Source organism: Perissodus microlepis, chromosome 10 (genome assembly GCF_051167445.1).
Source record: "Perissodus microlepis isolate ML-2025 ecotype Zambia chromosome 10, ASM5116744v1, whole genome shotgun sequence".
NCBI classification, from domain to species: Eukaryota; Metazoa; Chordata; class Actinopteri; order Cichliformes; family Cichlidae; genus Perissodus; species Perissodus microlepis.
This window is the reverse complement of record NC_140470.1, coordinates 9322723-9343766: the sequence shown is the minus strand read 5'-3', so window position 1 is coordinate 9343766 and position 21044 is coordinate 9322723. Positions and strand designations below refer to the sequence as shown.

The 21044-nt window shown below is 37.9% G+C and overlaps 1 protein-coding gene across 1 annotated transcript in view; it reads left to right on the top strand.

The window, feature by feature from the left end:
- The first annotated feature begins 11275 nt into the window (after positions 1-11275).
- The window catches only part of pcdh1a (protocadherin 1a), a 100517-nt gene continuing 90748 nt past the window's right edge, over positions 11276-21044 (top strand). Inside the window, exons 1-2 of the mRNA XM_084941809.1 lie at positions 11276-12013; positions 19767-20581. Of these exons, the coding sequence (XP_084797935.1) occupies positions 19787-20581 (795 nt within the window). The 5' untranslated portion in view covers positions 11276-12013; positions 19767-19786. The remainder of the gene's footprint in view (positions 12014-19766; positions 20582-21044) is intronic.

Here is a 21044-nt window from a genome sequence, read left to right as displayed (position 1 = left end):
AGTTACAGACACCTTAAGCAAAAATAGAATATACTTTCTCACCATAACACCTTGAACCCACAATCCATCAGCTGACTCCTGGTGAAATGCAGAATAGAGGTCATCTCTCAATGTGCAACAAAAAAAACAAAAAAACAAAACAAAAACAAAATGACAGCATGTGAGGGCAGGAGGGGTAGGGATGTAAGCTAGCATAATGCCGCTGATGATATTAGCTAAAGCTGTTCAATGTCCAAAATCTCACTAATACCACGGTGCAGTAAATACACAACTGTAGAGTCAGTTGGCAAATCTATTCACACAGAAAACCAAATTATGTTATGAGTGCCTCGTAATTAGGTTTAATGTGATATTACGGCTCTTGTGCCAAAGACAAATTCAAATTAAAAAGCGCCAATTCTTTGACAACAGATAAAACAGCAAATAAGCTAACGGCTCTTTTTTAGCATGTTACATGGCGACACTCTAGACGTTTAACTACATTTGGCTGAAATATGGTAAATATTAATTCAAAAAATCTAGACATACCAAAAAACGTAGAGTTGGCTGCTCGACTTGACTGAGATGGATGCCTTTTTTAAACCAGGATCCAAAGCCCGCGAGATGAAATCACGCGTGGTTTCATGAGCTTTAACGTTGCTATCTTATTGACTTACTTCACCTGAACATGATATGAACAATTTAATACACCCTTACTGCATATCATGTAGTTTTTACACTATATAGTTACATTTAACTTTAAATGGTAAATGGCCTGTATTTGTATAGCGCTTTTCTAGTCCCTAAGGACCCCAAAGCGCTTTACACAACCTGTCATCCACCCATTCACACACACATTCACACACTGGTGATGGCAAGCTACATTGTAACCACAGCCACCCTGGGGCGCACTGACAGAGGCGAGGCTGCCGGACACTGGCGCTACCGGGCCCTCTGACCACCAGCAGCAGGTGGTGATCTGCAACGGGTGAAGTGTCTTGCCCAAGGACACAACGACCGAGACTGTCCAAGCCGGGCCTCGAACCGGCAACCTTCCAATTACAAGGCGAACTCCCAACTCTTGAGCCACAATCGCCCCGTGGCTCAAGAGTTAAATGATGAGGCAATTGTGTTAAATACATGCAAGATGCTTACATAAATCCAAGAGACAAGAGGCAAGGAAGGGATGTCTAACTACTTGACAAGACTGCTATCTAGTAAATTTTGCTCTGCCCCTGAATCCACTAATACTTGAAGCTGGGAAGCCCAGAAGTGGAGGGCGTCAGTGCAAGCACGGACCGGAAACTCAATGGTGGCAGACCGGAAGCACTGACCTGTAGTTTCTTTCCTTGTTCCTCTTGCAAAGCCAATTATCTAATTGTAAAGTGAGGGAAATGAGATCCTCGAAAGAGGAGGCCTCATCCCTGGATGTTAACTGATCTATCATATGATCATTCAAAGAGTTCAGAAACACACCAGCACATTAGCTGGCCAACCTGAACTTGTGATGAGAGTGCGAGATTCAATTATGTGTTCCACCGCACTTTTGTTACTCTGCCTAAGAGCTAATAGATGCATAGGCACCATGACATCACTAAGAGGATGGTCAAATGTCCCTTAAGCTCTTTAATAAATGTTTCATAAGAACAAGCAGCAACTGTTCTGGATAGCAGGTAAGCCTCTGCCCGCATTAACGCCTTACAAATAACCGATCACAAAAGAAACCTTAGAACCATCATCTCAGAAAGAGAGAAGGGAGCGCGCAAAAGCCAAAGAGCACAAGAGCAGAAACCATCCACAGCAACCGACCTCTCCCAAAAATGGCTCAAGTGGAGGAAAAACGGCATAACAAAACAGCCAGTGATGCTGCTCCCTCTGAAGCTGCAGTGGAAGAGACGGGGCAGTGCGAAGGGAAAAAACTTTGGATAACTTTGACACAGTTTATTCAATTAACTGGGTTACATGGTCTAGTCACTGAGTTGTGAGTTTATGTTGGGCACCAAGGAATTGAAGGGCGGGCATGTATTCCCACAAAAAGGCTCCCGCTTATCCACGGCTCTTTTGACCAGGTTTGATGAGTCCATAGGTTTAGATCAGATTACACTGTCAAATTTAGCAAGGTATGTCTTGGTGCCTGCTCAGTCATACAGGTAAGTAAATCCCAAAAGGTTGATTCTGTTCGTCTGGACTTAACGTTTTCAGTAGGAGAAATGTTTCATCACTCATCCAAGTGACACTGGAAACAAGGAGAAATCTGTTAATTTGCAATTTGTACTTTGACTAATTTGTACTTTTTGCAATTTGACTAAGTGTCTTAGCTGGGTTGTTTACCAGGCTGGTGATCTGATAATCTCGCAAAGACTAATGGCCACGCTGGTAATTTTGAACGGGTTTGATGGCTTGCAGGTGATCAGAGGTGGAGAGAGAAACTCCAGCTCCACCCCAGCGGGGTGGAAGATAGCAGCTGTTACTCAAAACATACAGCAGGCTCACAAAACCAAGACATCTACTAGTCTAATACTCCAATCTTTGCAAATTCTGTTACTGCATATAACTATTTTTAGAATTTCTGTTCTAGAAAATTCTTCACAGTATAATATTAATGCTAAACTAGCATTATTTCCTAAATAAATGGTATCCCACTTGAAACAAATGCTTTATATTTGATTTCATATCATGTTGTCAAGTATTCCTCAAGGAAAAGAAATGCCCCAGTACAGTATGTAAAATGATAGAAATCCCACTTGTAATTCTAATTAAAAACTGGAGGCCAGATGTTTTGCTACAGTCTTTTCCCCACAGTATTATATTGGCAGCCTGTAGTCTCTGTATTTTTCAAGAAGCTGTTTGGATGCACAATAAAGCAAGAAACATTTCTTTCATTTTCAGCCAGTAGGTATTCATATATAGATGGTGTTTGCTGAATATTTCAACCAAAAATGCCCTTTCAGACCACAATGTGTGTTTTACTGGCCTGATCTCTTATCATCATTTTCTACTTTATTACCAGCATAGTGAAGACTTTAACACACTGGATTTGTGTGTCTTCTTTATATGCCACATTGCCTCACATTAAAAAAAAATGCAAACACTATTTTTATTATTATTTCTTCCTTTACAATTGTTTCACCACTGCTGACCCAATATAGCATGCCAAGGCTTTTGTTCATTGACCCATGAGATTTTTATAGGTAATTCTAAAACACTTATGTTTTATCATATTATTATTTCTTTCATTCTCAGCACTTTAAAGATGAAGATTATCTTATCTTAGTTTTCTCTTTTTTGGACATTCTCTCATTCCTAAATGACAGCATAGCCGAAATGGACATGACTCACACAACAACACTAGTGCTTGCAGACTGAAATGCAACAAAGTTTGCTTTTTAAACCTGTACTGGCAGCATAGTCAAATGTATCCCTTTCTCCCTTTCTTCATCCTTATCTTTAGATTGTTGATTTATAGTTTTCAGGTTTACTTATGAATTTCTTGTTTTGTTTTTAGGTGTTGATTGTAAAGGTTTAGGCACATACAAAAAATGCTTGCTTAGTTGTAGGAAAACATTATGGTCTGGGTTTAAAATAGACCCTTTCACAACATTTACCACATGTTAGAGCGCCTTCTTGGCAGAAGGACTTGAAAGTAAACTTCTGCTGTGTCTTGGTGGAGTATCACACTGCAACTGAAGAACTACAGCTGATGAGGACAGTAGATATTTTACTTATACTTGTTCACATGACTGCATTAGGTCCCCTAATTAAGCACTGATAATTTAACCACAACTAACCTGTGCTGTTTTCTTTTGAGGTAGAGCTGATTTTACAGAAAAACATATGAAGACAACATATGAAGTGTATCTTAAAGCATTTAATCAAATTTGAGTCCAGACTTTGACTTTGCCACCCCAAAACCTTCTTTTAATTTTTTTTTTTTTTTGAAGGATTCAAAGGTGGACTTATTGGTGTGTTTTGAGTTGTTGTCTTGCTCCATAAGCTGATTACTCTTTAGCTTCAGGACATGATCTGATGTCAGGGCATTGTTCTTCAGCACTTTGCTGTAGAGAGAAGAGTTCATGGTTTCATTAATTTTGCCGCTCAAAAATATTACAACTGTTGCAACTGTTAATATTACGAAAAATAAAAAATAAATAAATACATGATCAGCCCAATTTACAGGTTTTGGATAAAATACAACAAATATTTTATAAAACCCCAAATCAAATATAGCATCCTGTCTCTTGTAGAAGAAAATAGTATCTGTATCAAGACAGTGTTTGTGGCAAAGAAATTTGGCTACATACGTTATTGTGTCAAGCAGTAAATGTCTTGGTATATGTTCCTGTCATAAACCTGTTAAAAAAAATTAACTTGTTGGGTCATTTCATGTCAGACAGTTTAAAGAGTGGTTTTTTTTTAGCATTTTCAGTAACTAGAATTTACTCATTTATGAAAAACATTTAGACATTGAACTCTTGAACACCTGTTAAAAACCTTGAGGTGTGTCTAGACATAAACTGAAGCTACTCAACCACTGATGAGGAATTTAGAAACTGTTGCTATTCATTTAGTGTTTTTGAGTTATTTTTACAATTGTGATGCAGTCATATAATTGCCAATAAAAATAAATAACTGAGTATATAAAGCTTAGTAAATGACGTTTTACTGACTATATTGGATTTTACTGTCTAAAAAAATGCTTCAGTAATGTGCTTTTCAAATTAATTTGTTACTCTTGAAGTTAAATATGATGCTATTTCAAAAACATTAACTAGGTTGCACATTTACTTTTGTTCTCAGGCAGTGGTAGCTCAGCTGGAACAGGCTTAGCTTTGCTTTAATGGACTACTGTATAGTCAGCAACAAACACTTTGCAAAACCAGTAAAATTAACTTCAGTTATTCGGGGGGGGGGGGGGGGGGGAGTATTTTGTTATGATGGCAAAAGCAATATCAAGTTGGATTTTTTTAAACCTAGAAAAGTAATGTCAGGATATAGTGAATAAAGTGCCTTTAAATAAAGTTGTGTGTGCGAGTTCTGATATGTTCTAATAATTCATTCTAAAGATTATTTCAGCCAACATCTACCACCGCTTGAGGAAATTAGTGGCTGTAGCATTTAAAAAAACAAAGGTAAAAAAACCCAAAAACAAAACAAATTCATCAGTAAATGGTTCAGTTGATTTCATTGGTAACTTAGGTCTAAATGTGTCTGTTTCTAAGGAAACAGCCCATCTACCATCATATGGAAGAATATTGTATGACAAGGTGAGCAACAGTGGTTTATGTAGTTAGGTACAAACAAACACTACTGTCTTTTTATCTCATGTTTGTTGCAAATATGGTGTTTGTTAAGTAGACTTTCACATTTTAAGCATGATAACAAAAAAAATGTGATTTTGACCAGTATCAAAATGTGGAATTTAGACACCATTTTACCAACATCACATAATCAAAACAACAATATAGTCTACTGTCTTTCTCAGTGTAACTCCCACATATTTCCAATTTATATTATATTTATATTTAAAGTTTTATGTTTTGGACCTTTTGGAAGTTTTACAGATTTCCAGTATTTTATTTTGTGTTAAGACATTTAATTCTTTTATCCCTCAAAATATAGTGCACTATTTATTTAAGGGTTATGGATCTTTTTCCATGTGAAAATACACAAAAATGATCCCCAAGAGCCATACATGATAATACGTGTATGTGATAATAGTCTAATTTGCTTAAGTGCCTCACTCTAATGTTTGAACCAACTGGCAAAAGGAATAGGAATTCAAAATGAACAGCTAATTTAAAATGTTAAAGGGAGATAATGAATACCCAAATCAAAATGCAGGAAGTATTTTTGCAATAAGTCTTTTTTTACAAGCATTTTTTCCTCAGATTTCTCTTCTGCAGCCTTGCCAACAGGTTAAAGCAGACTAACTAAATACCAACCTGCATCTTCTATTGTGTTGTTTTATTAGTAGTAACAGCACTGCCTAGCTTCTTGTGTCTATTTCATCCATTTTAGACCTCTTTGACTAACTAGATTTTTAAAGCAAGATATCTTTGCTGTTTTATGCCATAATATCGACTCTTCTTCTTCTGTTAATCAGTCATCTCTTACTGTGTTAGGATGACACATACAGACACATACACACAAAAATACAGGTTTGAAGGCAAAATAACTTTATCCTAAGTCCAACTTGTTGGTCTCTGATTTAGATTGTAAAACGTAAGTAAATGAATGATACCATTTGCTCACCAATTCAAATTGACAGTCTTTATTTACGATTTTCTGCATAATTTGAATCTTTATTAAAAAAATAAAAATCAAATTCAAAATGCTAAGTAGCTTAATTTAATCTCACTATCTCTTTCCCAGTTTCTGTAGATGGTTTAGGGTTAGGAACTGTGCCGTGTGACAAATGACTGGAGGGATGTTTAAACCCTACTGTTTCTCTATCAGAAGTGTTATTTTTGCTGCTTTTTTAATCATGTGAATATAATCCAAACCCAGTGGCAAACAAAAACAATGAACACGAAGAAGAAATGCAAACTGCTCTAGCTCTTGGAATTCCTAAACACAAAGCAAACCAGCATGCTCCAATAAGAGGAACAGTGACATCCATATAGCACCTGGAATAAATGTAGCCTACTCAATATGATAAGAAAGCCTTAGGATAAGACATGAAGACATGCTTTCATGACAGTAACAGGATTACTCACTCCCACAGTGCTATATACTCATCATATTCACTAAAGTGTTAATTAATTTTAAAACATCTCCCCATTCGTTGGTTGTTTTGAGTCCAGTCTGGTGAAAATGAAAGTGCTATTTCCATAGCACCTTGTTTTCATACATTTCATTTACACAAGGGACGGGTTATGTGGATCTTCCTGCCTCTCAATACTCTGCTTGCAAGAGAGCTCTTTCTGTTAATTAACCAAACCACATGGGTCTAAACATAAGTCCAAGTGTCTTCTCTAACTGTAGAGTCTCCTCACTGAATAAAACCTAGCAGCATAGTCTGCACGTTATTTTTCTACCAACATATACTGTCTGTGGTATTCTACAAAGGTGAGGTGAGGGTCAGACTTCGTACAAAAGGAAAACATTCAGAAGAATAAGCAAAGCCTTAACCAATGACTGCAGCCAGTCTTGACTTTTTACTGATGCTTTGGCTTTGTCACTGAGCTGACAATCTCTGTATCTCCCCTCAAGAATATATAGCGCCCGTGTTAATGCTAAGCTCCTCGCTGGTTTCATGTATGTCACTGTGTGGGGGAAAAAAGGAATTATACATTATATGTAACGACAACAGAGCAGAATCAGGAGCTGCTGGTGGAAATATTACTGCTAAATTGTTCAGTCTTTTTAACTGCAGATCTTAAGTGCACACATACACACAAACACTCTCTCTCCCACACCCAACGCCTACCACACACTCAGACACCAAGGTAAATCTTGACAGGAGTGACGGTGAGTTGTTCATGTGGTGCTGACAGCTTTATAAACACACATCTTTTAAGTCTCTTCTGATGCCTGTCTGCCATTAGGAAATCAGCTGTCCATTACCACATTTTACTTGTTAGATCATTTCCACCTGACGTGACTAATATTGTTTCTTTTATTTATTTCATTTTTTGAGCTGTCTTTCCTATTGACATGAAAAACATCAAATTTAGAGTTTTACCACAAACTGCGGCTTGCATTGTGTGTTTGCAGAGGTATTAATATGTCTGCAATGATATAGGAACATTATATTATAGATAATCCTCACTTTTCACTCATCACAAAGGAGGGATTTAAAGTTGTGTAATGAATCAGTAATGTCAAAATCAAATATGTGATATTTTCTGATATTCTAAAACTGTTTTCTCGGCTAAACTGAAAAAAAAAAATGGATTAGACCATGCAGAATTACATCACTAGGGATCTTCATATAATTTGCATCAGATTATGGAACTGAAGAATAAAGAAATATAATGGATTAGCAATATATTAAGAAACAACAACAACATAAACTCCAACATTTCTATACTTGGAAGGTTAATAAAGTTGCTGCTATGATCAACCTGTTACTGTTACAGCAAATTGATGGACGTGATGGACGGTTTCTTTAATTCCAACAACTGATGTGCACAGAAGTAAAAAATGTGTTTAATTATTTATGATCTCAGTCAAAAATATTTACATTTTTTAAAGTTCACCTTCAACAAATGAAAATATGTTCATGTAAATTCTTTTTGATTTATTTATTCGTTTTGGTATTCAGTGACATATTTATTGCAATTTAACATTTTAACCATTTCTCCATGACTAATTATTGTGTCAACCTTTTTTTTTCATCCATCAGCATAATCATTTACCATTTTTTCTTATATATTCATTTTATTAGACACCTGCTTCAATTGATCAATTTTGCTATTTATTCATTACTTTTAGCTTTTTCACCATTTTATTGTTGAAACCAAGTATCTATTACTTGAGGGTAAATATTCTTAAGACATCCCTCTAGCATTACTACAAAATTGTTTTAACATTTCTCTTATTTCTATAAAATTATGAATCTATTCAACGAAAATCAGAAACTTGTCTGTATACATGTTTAAACAAATCAGATTTACATTTTTTTTGGTCAAATCTTGCCTTATAAGTTTGTTGCTTGTCTGTCTCTCTGGGCTGAATGGCTAAAGAACAGTGAATTTTTCTCTTCGCATCAGTGCTCCCTCTATCTGTCAGTTGACCCATATGCTTTGGCTCCACAAGTAGATTTTCTAAATATTTGAATGCATCATATTCTTCAACTGACTCAGCACAAGAAGGAAAAGGAAAAGAAAAGAAATATAAGAAAGATAAAGGATGCTCTTCCCCACAGCTGACAAATCTCACTTTATTTTTATTGCAGTGACATTTAGAGAGTAAAGTCGCTCCAGATCACATATGGCAGAGAACTACTGCTGCACTGATGCCTATGGGCTTAAATCTTGTAGTATGTCTGGCCACACCCTGTGATGGCACAGTGTGTCTGCTCAATCATCTGTCAAAAGAAAAAACTGACTGGGATGTGACAAGAGTTTCCCCAACTTTGAACATTTGTATCTATAGAGAACATTGTTTTTTTTTTGCCCATTATCATTCAGTATGGATTTGCACTTCAAAGTATATACTGACAGCATTTTCACCTAATTTTTTCTGCTTTTGATGTCCATTTGTGTTGCGTGTGTGTCACCTTGCTTCTGCATGTTGTTGATTCTGTATTTGTCGTTTCTCTGTGTATGCCTCCTCTGAAAGTATGTGTTTGTGGGAGGAGGGACGGTGCTCCAGGTGTGGTTTATGATAAGAGAATAGATGTAAATGTATACAGATCACATTCACATGCTGTGTTGCTGTGTGCTTGTGAGAGCAAACAAACCACAAGCTTAGAATTCTAACATTCCGTCTGCCTTAGAGTAGTCAAGCTTACAAAAGCTTCCAAGTTTTTCAGCATCAGTTGACGTAATTGGAAATGGGTCCTGAAAACATATTTTCTGGAGTACTTGCCAAGTTCTTAATTGATGTTTGTTGAATGGGCTGGCTGGACTAGGTCAGCTTTGAAATAAATCAGATAAAGCCAAGTATGAGACTGTAGTATTCAGGGTGCTGGCCACAGACAATGTGCTGGCTAGATTGTGCATGGTGGGCAGGCCCTTTTGGGAAATTTGAGGGCATAATCTGCCTTTCTTCTGATGCACCTATTACCCTTCCCTTGTCCTCGTTTTTTCCTCACATCATAATATGGCCACCAGGAAAAAGAGAATGGGAATCAAACCTGCCTGCGCTCTTTAAACTGGCTAATAAAGACATCAAATGCAGTGTTTTAGGCTACACTGAACCAGTTATACCTGAAATAGACAATAGAAATGTTAAATCATGGCCTTGGTCTGTCTCAGCTCTCTGGTTAAATAAAAGCATGAATATGAATGCCAGATATCCTTATAAATTCGTTTTGAGTGAAGCTTTAACAAGGTCACCATACATGTAATCAGTTGTTTCACTTTAACTGTCTTGAAACACTGCCTTCAATTTCCAATTGTCTATTTAATTAGACAGGAAAAGATCAGCAAACAACCAAATAACAAAAATGATTCTTTAACACATCTATAATGAAATATAATGATTTTGCTCAAGTGGGTTGGTCACTTTGTTGTAACACTGACTCATAATCTCCTAATTATTTCGTAATTGATTTTCATTTGTATGCATAAAATGTTCATTTCTTATCCTCCAACATTTACCCTTTCATTTTGTAGGCTACCTCGCAGTGTTCTCAGGCGCCTTCTGGGCCACCTGTGAAATTACTTAAATGTTATTAGTATGGCTGTTGAAAAGCAGCATAGCGGTGGCGATGCGTGGGCGGGAGCTCTAATATGATTGGCTCAGGGACACTGTAAGCCTGAGTGGCAGCCCTTAATGGGAGCCCTGGAGAGGTAACCCAACAGCTGTGTGTTTGCAGCTAATGAGAGATGGGGGAGGAGTAAAGGATCACAGACTGGAAACACTCTGATAAACTCTTGCTTCTGAATGGCTTGGGAAGATAGGAAATCAAGTTTTCTCCGGAGGACATTGCTTAAGGCTTTCCTTTGTGACAAAACCCTGCATTTGACTCATTACTCCTGGTCCATTGCTTTATGCCTAAGCAGTTATGATCACTGGCATCAGTGTTCAGGAAGAAAGGAAGAGAGTAACTGTGGCGTGGGATGAATTTCTCTCCCTGCTGAGCCATGCTGATTTATAGCCCTGAGCAAAAGCATTGTTTTTTTAATTACACTGCTGCAGTTTTAACAGATGATGCCACACATTACTAGTTTATTCCATTGTACACCAACAGCACAGTTTGTTTCACGTGCAGTTGATAGTCATTGTCTCCAAGAACAAGACAGTGTAGCGCATATTACTCCTACATCAAGCATTATTAACAGTTTCCTCAGCAGATATAGACTGTGCTGCTTCTCTTCTTCCCTATCATAACCGCCTGAGGGTGGCGCCAAATGAATAAATAGTGGCCAAACAGCTTCCATTTTAGGCCGCTCATTTTGCTACATGTAATGCATATCAACAAGTAAACCGCCGGCACTGGCTACCTGTTACATCAATTTTGGACACGTTGTGCGATTAGTGAGCAGTTTTGAGGGGAAAGGAAAGACTGACACGAATTAAAATAGTGCAAGGCAAGCGGAGTGATTTCTTGATAAGCGTATTTAATAAGGTGCATCCCCCTGTTTGAGCTGACCTAGTTTAATAAGATCCTCTTAAACTGTAGGCATCACATAATTTCCTGGTAGGCAGCCTTGGCATAATGTAGAGTATGAAGTTGCTGTGTGCTGCGGTGGATGGGAGCCCCACCTCCTCCCACGCTCTGATGAGTAGAGAGAGAAAAGAGAGAGGGAGCTAGGAGAGCAACTAACGTACCCACTGTATCTCACCACTTGCTGTCTGGAAATGCTTCAGATGGGCTTCTTGTTTAGGACCGGTTAGCGGTTTCTTTTTGCACGTTGCGAAAATGACATTTCTTTTGCTGTGTTTTAGACATCCAGTGCGTCCTTAGAGTGCGCTCTAAGCTACTTAGATCAGGGCTGGAGAAACTTGGACCAAAGGGATGCGACAGCGAGTGCAAATCTTTCCAAGGATCAGTTACTGAGGATTGAAAATGGCACACAGTAGGGCATCTTTATGGAATGAGATTCTTGGTTTCCCATCTCTATCATAAAACAGTCTATACAATATAATTGCTCATAAGTTACAGCCGCATATTCCCACGGACTGAAAACTGTCTCTGTTCTTCACACTGTCGGACGGCGGTGAACGAAGGATTCTGAATTTTCATGCGGAAAGTTCTGAGTACTGTCTATGGATTTTGTGGCTGCTGAAGTGATTTTTGATCTCAGCACTGTGACGGAGGTTTGAGGGTTAGACACCTGCCTCTGGGAGCACCGCTGGACATATCAGCCGCGGGAAGAATTGGCTACGCGACAAGCGCTCAAGTAAAAAGTCTCTGGCTCAGGTACTGAAATTACTGCAGAAATAATCAAGAAAGTTGATTTGACCGGTGGTCACTGTGCGTGATTCATGATGCAATGCCAATGAAGTTTATAGGAATACATTTCGGACTTGTCTGAAGTGTTGTCGCTTAACACAGGCCGTGGCTCAAACAGATCGTTTATACAACAAGTTGCACTTTATAATAGACACACACAGAGCACAAAACAGCTGGCTGTTCGGTGTTACAGGTTGATAGGCGGTACAAAGGCTAGATGTGCCACCCGCAATAAGGATCCGCTGCATGATAAATTAGACGATGCATTTTAATTAAAACCCATCCGAGTAGACACGAGTTCCAGCCTGCGTCGGGGTTGGTATTAAGTCATTAACTCTGCATATCATTGCACTTCAGCGACAATATGAGTGCGTGCGCTTCAAGCTGATCTGTACCGGCGATCGGCTAATTGCATTTTATTGCACCATTATGATTCTGTGAAGCAGAAAATGTGAACCATTTGTATCATCCTTCTTTCGCCATTTATCCCATACTAGCTGCAAACATCATACTAATTGCCTTTATTCGTGCATCTTGATTTGGCGTTGTTTACTCTGAACAATTTCTTGCAAACAATTCGGACTTCTCCTGCAGCCTGTCGTGTTCATAACTGTTATACAGTTTTTCTATGGAGAGATTCGTGCTTATAATTGGGGGGTGAAATCTTTGATCAGATCGTCGGCACGGGTAATCTCCTGTGCTCTCCAGTGAGAGTCTGGGGTGTTGTTTCTCGCCACTCCACCGACCACCAGGCACATTTTAATAGTCTGCTCTACGTAATGATGTCGGTCTAAGTTCCCACACATACTTTAGGCTACAAGGCCGTCATAACAGAGCAGATCAAACAGGCCTATAACCTACTTGTAGCCCAGATCTGAGAAACTGTCTGTAAGACATGAACCTGTTAAATGTTATTATCTAAATCATTCAGTGAATGAAACTTCAATCTATCTATCTATCTATCTATCTATCTATCTATCTATCTATCTATCTATCTATCTATCTATCTATCCCACATAAGAATAGACTGTAAGGCTAATTTCCTCTGCCTATTTTATTTTTGAATTATTACCAGTAGGGAACTTTCCTCTGAATATTGTACAATAACATGCAATGTGCCATGTAATGGGGTTGCTGAAGGAAGGGTAAGTGTGTGGTAAACGGATCAAATTGTGGAAAGGGCACAAAAGGATTTTTTTCTGACTTCTCCAGCAGGTATTTGAGCTTGAGGGAGTGAACCTTTACTGCACAAAAGCAGTACAATAACCCCTATAAGGAAATTAAACTCTGTTTTAATCATGTTACACAGAGCAGTGAGGAATCCAAATTATACGACCTGCCAGTTTCTTTATATCTTTATATAAAGAACCTTTTAATATTGGAATGTGGCCTTTTTGATCTCAGTGTATTTCTTTTTTTTTAATTTTTAATTTTACTTCTTTGTGACAGGAGTGACACATGAGTGTTCTGTGTCTCAGCATGCATATGGATAATTCCAGTGCTCACGCCTTTAGAAAGTGTTTCCAACCAAAGGCTGTTGCTTTCTCATTACCGAAACCCACAGTTTGCAGTCAGTATAAGAGTGCAGCCTTACATTTGGCAGTAAATTCCATTGGTAGATCAGCAGTGTAAGGAGAGACCCATAGCTGTGATACTACCTATCATAAATCATGTCGGTGGGAGGGTAATGGATTTTACCTGTTATACTAGCTAAAGGCGCAGAGTCAGCCAATACATCAAATCACATCAGTTGAGAAAATCATTAAATCATCTGTTATCTTTCCACACTCTGGCAAAGCAGGAAGGAGCACAGAACAGCGTTGTACAGCACAAATTCATGAACCTGAGTCTCAGCATGTAACAGGTGAAAATTCAGGTCCTGCTTTTATCAGTTGCTGCAAAACAAGCAACTACTACAAAATAGCCTATTTAATTCCTCTGATGATTTTTTTTCTTCCCGGCACAACTCTAACCTTTTTTCTTATGAGTAATTTACTATTATGCCTCAGTTAATTCTGCATGTGAGTCATTTCTGCTGGACCTGTGGAGCGGCCAACTTAAAGAGCAAATGTCACCCAGTCAGTCTCTGAGTTGACTCAGTCAGAAGATAGTCTGTCTCCATGGCAACCAGAGCAGGCGCACATGCTCCGCAGCACAATTATATTGTTCTTCATTTTTATAACTACCTTTTTTTTAATACCAACACTTACATAATCAGGCACAAACCCCTTTATAATTTTTTTAAATAATTTCATTTTAAGCCAAACATTGTTCTAAAAGTAGATTTTGATCTACTTCACAATCTTTCACAAACAATGCAAATTACTTTTGCTTTGCAATAAATTGTTACATACTGGCACGTAAAAGATGTGTTATTTATTTTTCAATTACAAAAATGAAAAACAACATAATCACTCCATATTTTATACAATGTTATTGTTAGCTGAAGTACTGCATTAACTTTTTTATTAGCATTTATCTTACCAATTATTTCTGTTTAATCAAACTTCACCCTCCTACTTGTATTTCCTTCCCTATATTTATCAGAGTTACTTACAGTAAATAAAGTAGTGCTAATTCTATCTCTGTCTCTCATTTGTCTCTCTTTCTCTGTGTTTGTATATATATATATATATATATATATATATATAGAGTGTGTCCTCAGAATGAAAATTGTAGCACCATTTTTTTATAGCAGTAAACAGCGGTAAAGATATCTCTGCACTTCTCTCCAGTTGATTCAGGACTGGATCTGTCATATAGGCTTGGATGGTACCAATTTTTCAGAGGTCATTGTTATGACTGGGTTCAGCAACCACAGCCTTAGCGAGGCAGGGACTTGTTTCCTTGGGAACCGCAGCACAACCTGACACAACCTAGGCTGGCACTTTGATTGTAGACACGCAGAAGTTGAAAAGTTCTCTTGAACAGATGGGTCAACTGGGTTGTGCACTGTGTGAGGGCTCAGTGTGAGGCTCAATCAGACCTCGTAGTTTGACTGATGTTTTAGCTGCCTGTGAAGTTTTTCACCTTCTCCTCAATGAAGAACAAAAAATTGCAGCGGTGAAGTGGAGGAGTCCTGCATTTTTATCTATTCATTTATTTTAGAACATGGTGAAGCGTATCAATGATTATTACTTCTTCAATCTATGATACGCAGACATCAGAAGGATAATGATGGAAGATATATTGTTAGGAGACAACAGTATTGTTCTGAATATATTACTGAAATTCAAATCAAAACAGCATATTTTCCCACAGCACCTTTTGCATGTTTTTTCTGGCAAATAAGCAATGGTCATTTCTTTTAATTATTACAAAGGTCTATGGTTGTAGAAAAGACAAACTAAATTGAACACATAACACAATTTCACATTTAATGGTTCTATTTGTTTCTTTTTCTTTATAAAAATAATGCAGCAAAAAGTACCACAGTACTTTACCAGACACTTTTTTCAAGGTTTGTTTTTTTGCCTTCAGGTCAAAGAGTTGTGTAGTCAAATAGCAACCTCCACACCTCTACACTACATTTCAGTAAAACTTGAACATAAGTGACAACAACCTCCCAGGTGTGAAAGTGGGCATGAGTGAGAACCACTTTTCTTCCCCTCTTAGAGACACTCTTATCTATAGAGATCGTTGACAGGTGAAAAAGTATGCTTGGGTGAGCTTCTCCAGCAAATTGTGAGTCTGTGTAATGATGGCCAAACTGAACATAAGTCATAAAACATCGACTCAGTTGTCTGGACTTGTACTTACAGTTGGCACTCCTGATGGTCTTAATAAGCTAAGGTTTGGCCAGGCAGAGTTCTTGCTGTGTGGCAGGTCAATCCAGATAAACCTTGGGCTCTTAAACTCTACTGCTAAGCAGTTTTGCCTCGACTGCGTTTTCTGTTGCAAAGTTAAACATCTATACAAAACAAACAACAGACACTAGACCCATCGGGCAGTTTGAGGCTCTCTTTGAAAGTCCACCTCCATACTGTGGTACAGGCTGCCTTCAGCATTCATTTTTCAGTTTTTTCAACATAGCAACCATCTGGACCATTGCGTGATCACAGCATGAGGTTTTGTGGTGAGTGCTGCTTCACTGGTAGACTTAAAGTTCCCTCCTCAGTCAAACAGTGGATGCCTTGATTGTATTTGGAAGGATTTTGTTTTTTTTCCTAAGAATATGTGTTGCTCTGGATCACCTTCATAAGGTCTCTGGCTCAGTATGCTAATTGGATTGTTTATTTGAACACGGTGTATTTTCCAACAAACAGTGCTCAAGGGAATTGGAGTCACCTAGGCCATACACAGTCTCTACAGTTCTGCCTCCTGGACTTACACAAGTTGTACTACAGTTGGAGTTACCCAAGCAAGCAATGTCAAAGTTGTCCCATGGAGCAGCTAGCAAAACATAATTTAGAGTTATAATTGGTTGTTCAGACGACAAATGAAAAAAAGTTTATATTCAGTGATTCTTTTTTAGTTTATTACAGCAGTGCTGCCACAATACTTGGTTGCTGACAGGGTGAATTTTAATAACCAAAAAGATTTCATTTTCTCAGCCTAGCACTTTCTCAGTATTGCAGTCTTGCAATGTCTGATCCAGTTCAGTATTTTTCTTCCAGAGCTGGCATTTTTATTGCTGATTTCATTCATTAAGGAAGCTAAAATCTTAATTTTGGAAATGACTAAGAAAAGTATTTGATTTTTTTGAGCAGTTCAACAGGACTCAACTATGACAAAAACATTTTATCACTCTGAAAGAACTAACCTCTTGTTCCTCCCTTTGATTTTCTGCTGAATTATGTATCGCGATCTGCCTGAATCAGCTTGTAGTCTTGTGGGTCTACCATCTGGGATGACAGATGATAACTAAGTTTTTTGGAGAAAAAGAGCTGAGATGCAGGGAATGTCACTCCTAGTTGTGTTCAGCACTTCTAATTTATCAATTTTGCTGCTCAGGTAGTAAATTTCAGTGAGACATCCAGTAGTCCAAGAAGTTTAACATCCTCCAGTAGGGAAAAATCTCCTGTTTCCCTTCGCCACCACCTCAGAGCACTTTGAGATGAGAAAAGGAAATCTGGCACTGTCAAGCTTTTGATAAAATATTTGTGCGAAAGCTGAGGAATGTGAGATAAAACCCAAAGGCGTGGTGTCAATGATATTCAGCAGAGATTCTCACTGAGTGATAGCAAAACGCATATTTTACGAACAACATGAATTTTAATGTAAATGTAAACAAAGAAAAAAAGGACACTAATTCACTAGACTGTCAGGCATGGTGCCATCTGGAAGACAGGCATGAGGCCAACTGGAAAACATTAAGTCATGAGTGTCATCAACCATAACAATCATGTCACTATCAAAGCATGGCTATTCATTGCAGAAGTGGCTATAATATCAGGGGAGCAGTTACAACCAAACCATTATAAAATCAGCTACGGTATGCCATTTTTAGATGCCACATTGTATAAATACATTTGAAAACTTTGAAATTTAACAGTGAATTTTAAAATAGAAATGAAAAAAAAAAAGATGATGCACATATCAAGTAAGCTAAAGTAATTTTTACTGAATTCTCCAAATACCAATTTAATTGAAGCAATACATACATGCACACCTCATAAGTTCACATATCTTGTTGAAAGCATGTGTTTAATGGAATGGTAGGCAGCAGTATGAAACATTTACAGTGTGATTTATAATTCCCCTTAAAATTATATCCCATGGGATGCTGTTAATGTCAGTTTTGGGTATAAGAAAAATGTATCTGCTGATTGCGTTTTTGCTTCTTCCTGCCTTTTTATACTGCAAACATGAACTGGAGAAAGCGCAATCACTGTTTATGCCACATTGACTACAGGTTCTCCTCACAAATGTAAAAAGGGAGACATTGATTTTTGAGCAATTAGTGCATCAATAACTAGCACTTTCAATTTTAATGTATTCAGAAGGAATTGGATTTTTCATTGAATTTCTGTATATTTGTGTTTTGCTGTCTAGCTTAATACTCATTTACCTTACTCCTGTATGGAACATTGCAGCATGCAGTTGCATTTTAAATAACTCCATTTGCTGTCGTGTATGTATATTTCGATCAGCTCTCACCCACACTGACTAGGGAAGCATTGATTCCTCTTGTTCTTTTCCTAATCCCTAACCGACGACATAGACCCACACTAGACTGAGCACCTGTGTTCTTTTCTGTTTCAGTTGAAAAACTATTGTGGAAATAATTGGAACTATTCATCTGTGTTTGGATTAACATAATGATTTACTTCTACATAACTTTTTAAACTATAAGTAGCATTTTGTTTTCGCTGTAACTTTCTTTAAAAGCCTGTGAAAATAAAGAAATGCTTTAAAACAGTGCAGTATTAAAGAGACAGTGACTGTGACATGGACTGCTGTTGTCTAATTATAACCCGAGTCATTAAAGCTGGTATTGATCAGCATATTGAAGTTTTGCATTAGTAACACAAACATAGCACAATAAAATTGGATGCACTGAAATGAACTCTACTTGATTAGTAAGTGGACACTCACTGATTCAGCAGACACACAATTTTTTTTAACTGTTTTCACGATGAAGTTTTCCAGAGCATGAGACCTTGATACTTAACCCCAATGATTGCTCCTATTTCAATTACCAATAGGACTCAAACACACACACATGCATATACACACACACAGAAAGAAAGAGAGAGAGAGGAAATAATTATACTCTAAAATCATTGCAGCATGAAAAAAAACAGAAGTCTTTTGCTAGAGGGAGTAAAGATCAAAGAAGACACTAAAATAATGGGTCATAATTGTAGAGTTGAAAGGTTCAAAATCAAACATAATAATTACAGTGTTTGAGCTAGCCAGTGGCAATGGAGTGTGGAAATGTCTGCATTGTGCAATGTCAGGTGGAAGCTGGATGTGATGATAGTAGCAAAGTTGCATAATTGGCATGAGAAAGAAATTTGACTCTATGACCTTTAGTATGCAAGTGTTCATTGTCAGACGCCTCTTGGGTAAACAAATTGGTCAAATATTTCATTTCTCTCAGCAGACAAAATCTTGGCTCGCTCGTAAGGGTGTATTCTTGAGCATGGGTTTCAAACCATAGGTTATTTTAGAGCTACATTGCTTCCCTACTCAATGTCTAGCTGTGTAATACAGAAATAATGAGTCTCTTAGGCTGTGAGTTTTTGTATTACATTTTTATTTGATTATTCAGCTGAAACAATCCACACTGGCCCTCAAGTTTGTTTTGGATGTAAGCTCACAAGATATAATTTCTTGTTCCTACATTCATTTTTCCATGAATTTCATAAAGCTGAGATATTCATTGAAACTCTTGAAGCTCTGAGACTGAAAAGAAGCCATGCTGGGATAGCTATGATTGCATTTTTTTTTAAATGCCCTATTTTCTCTTTGTTATTGTTGTTGTCTAATTATTGTGTTGTGCTTCTAGGTATGCTGTATGTTTTACTGCAAGTTATTGAAAAAAAACCCAAAACGATTAATTTTATAGCTGTAGAGTCATTATTCAAAAACACAGTGCTGCTTGCTTCCCCTGTCTAATGTTTCACTTTGACCCTCTGTTAGTTTTTTTTTTTTTTTTTCATTTTTGAATAATTAAATAAAAAGTAACAGCTATGTAAATATTGCTTTATGAAGCTAGGTTTCAGCAGAAAGGGAACCAGCTTTTTGACCCATATTGTGTTTTTTCATTTTACAGGCAGATCGTCTGATGACCTAATGGAACTGAATTTACAAGTGATATTGTGTTGGGTCGTGGTGCTGCACTGTGGCTCTGCTGAAGGCAGTATCCTGTACCGGGTCCAGGAGGAGCAACCTCCAAATACTCTTATAGGTAGCCTGGCAGCAGACCAGGGACTGCCAGACTCAGGTCACCTTTACAAGCTAGAGGTGGGTGCCCCTTATCTTCGTGTCGATGGAAAGACAGGGGATATTTACACCACAGAGATTCCCATAGACAGAGAAACCCTGAGGGACTGTCGCTCCCTGGCTAAGGGTAAACCCTGCTACCTGGAATTTGAAGTATCAGTGACTGATCTGATACAAAACCAGAGCCCACGGCTTATTGAAGGACGCATTGAAGTACAGGACATCAATGACAACACCCCCCAATTTCCTTCTTCTGTGCTTACCATCTCAGTCCCCGAGAACACGATCATGGGAGCGTTATTCTCCATACCTCTAGCTACAGACAGGGACTCTGACAGGAATGGGGTAGCTGACTATGCGCTGACTGCAGGGCCAGATGCTGCAACCCTGTTTGGTTTGCAAGTGGCTGATGACAGGGGAGGGAAGCTCCCACAGCTCATTGTCCTGGGCAACCTAGATCGTGAGTTAAAGGATTCTTATGACCTCACCATAAAGGCAGTGGACGGAGGAAACCCTCAGCGCTACAGCAGTGCATTACTCAGAGTGGTGGTGACTGATGCCAATGATAATGCTCCCAAGTTTGAAAAGTCCACCTATGAGGCAGAGGTTTCGGAAAATAGCCCTGTCGGACACTCTGTGTTGCAGGTAATTTAAAAACTTTTTTTGTATAATGTTGTAGTCTGGATTGCAAAGTTAAATTGCAACCAGCAATGTCTTTCTGAATAAATGTATAGTTTTAAATTTTGGATTTTACCTTTTTCAATATATTTTTGAAGAGAGCATTAGCTCATTATCCTTCTACAGGTAATACATGCTTATATCTTGTATTGACAATGTAGTTGCAGAACAGTGTGAGATATTATTTTCGGAGTATAAATTGCTCTGTGCAGGATTTTCACAGCATGTTGCTGCAAATTTACACTGATTATCATGAAGGAAATGTCAGGCCTAATAATTTACAACCTTTCATTGAATCCTAGAAAAAAGAGAAAAGCAGGCTAGTGATGTAACTATCAAAAAACAGAGGAAAAGCAATAGCCAAAACAAAGTTATCTACATGCTGTTCCTGGATTAATTTATTCAGTGACCAATGATTCATTAGTTACAA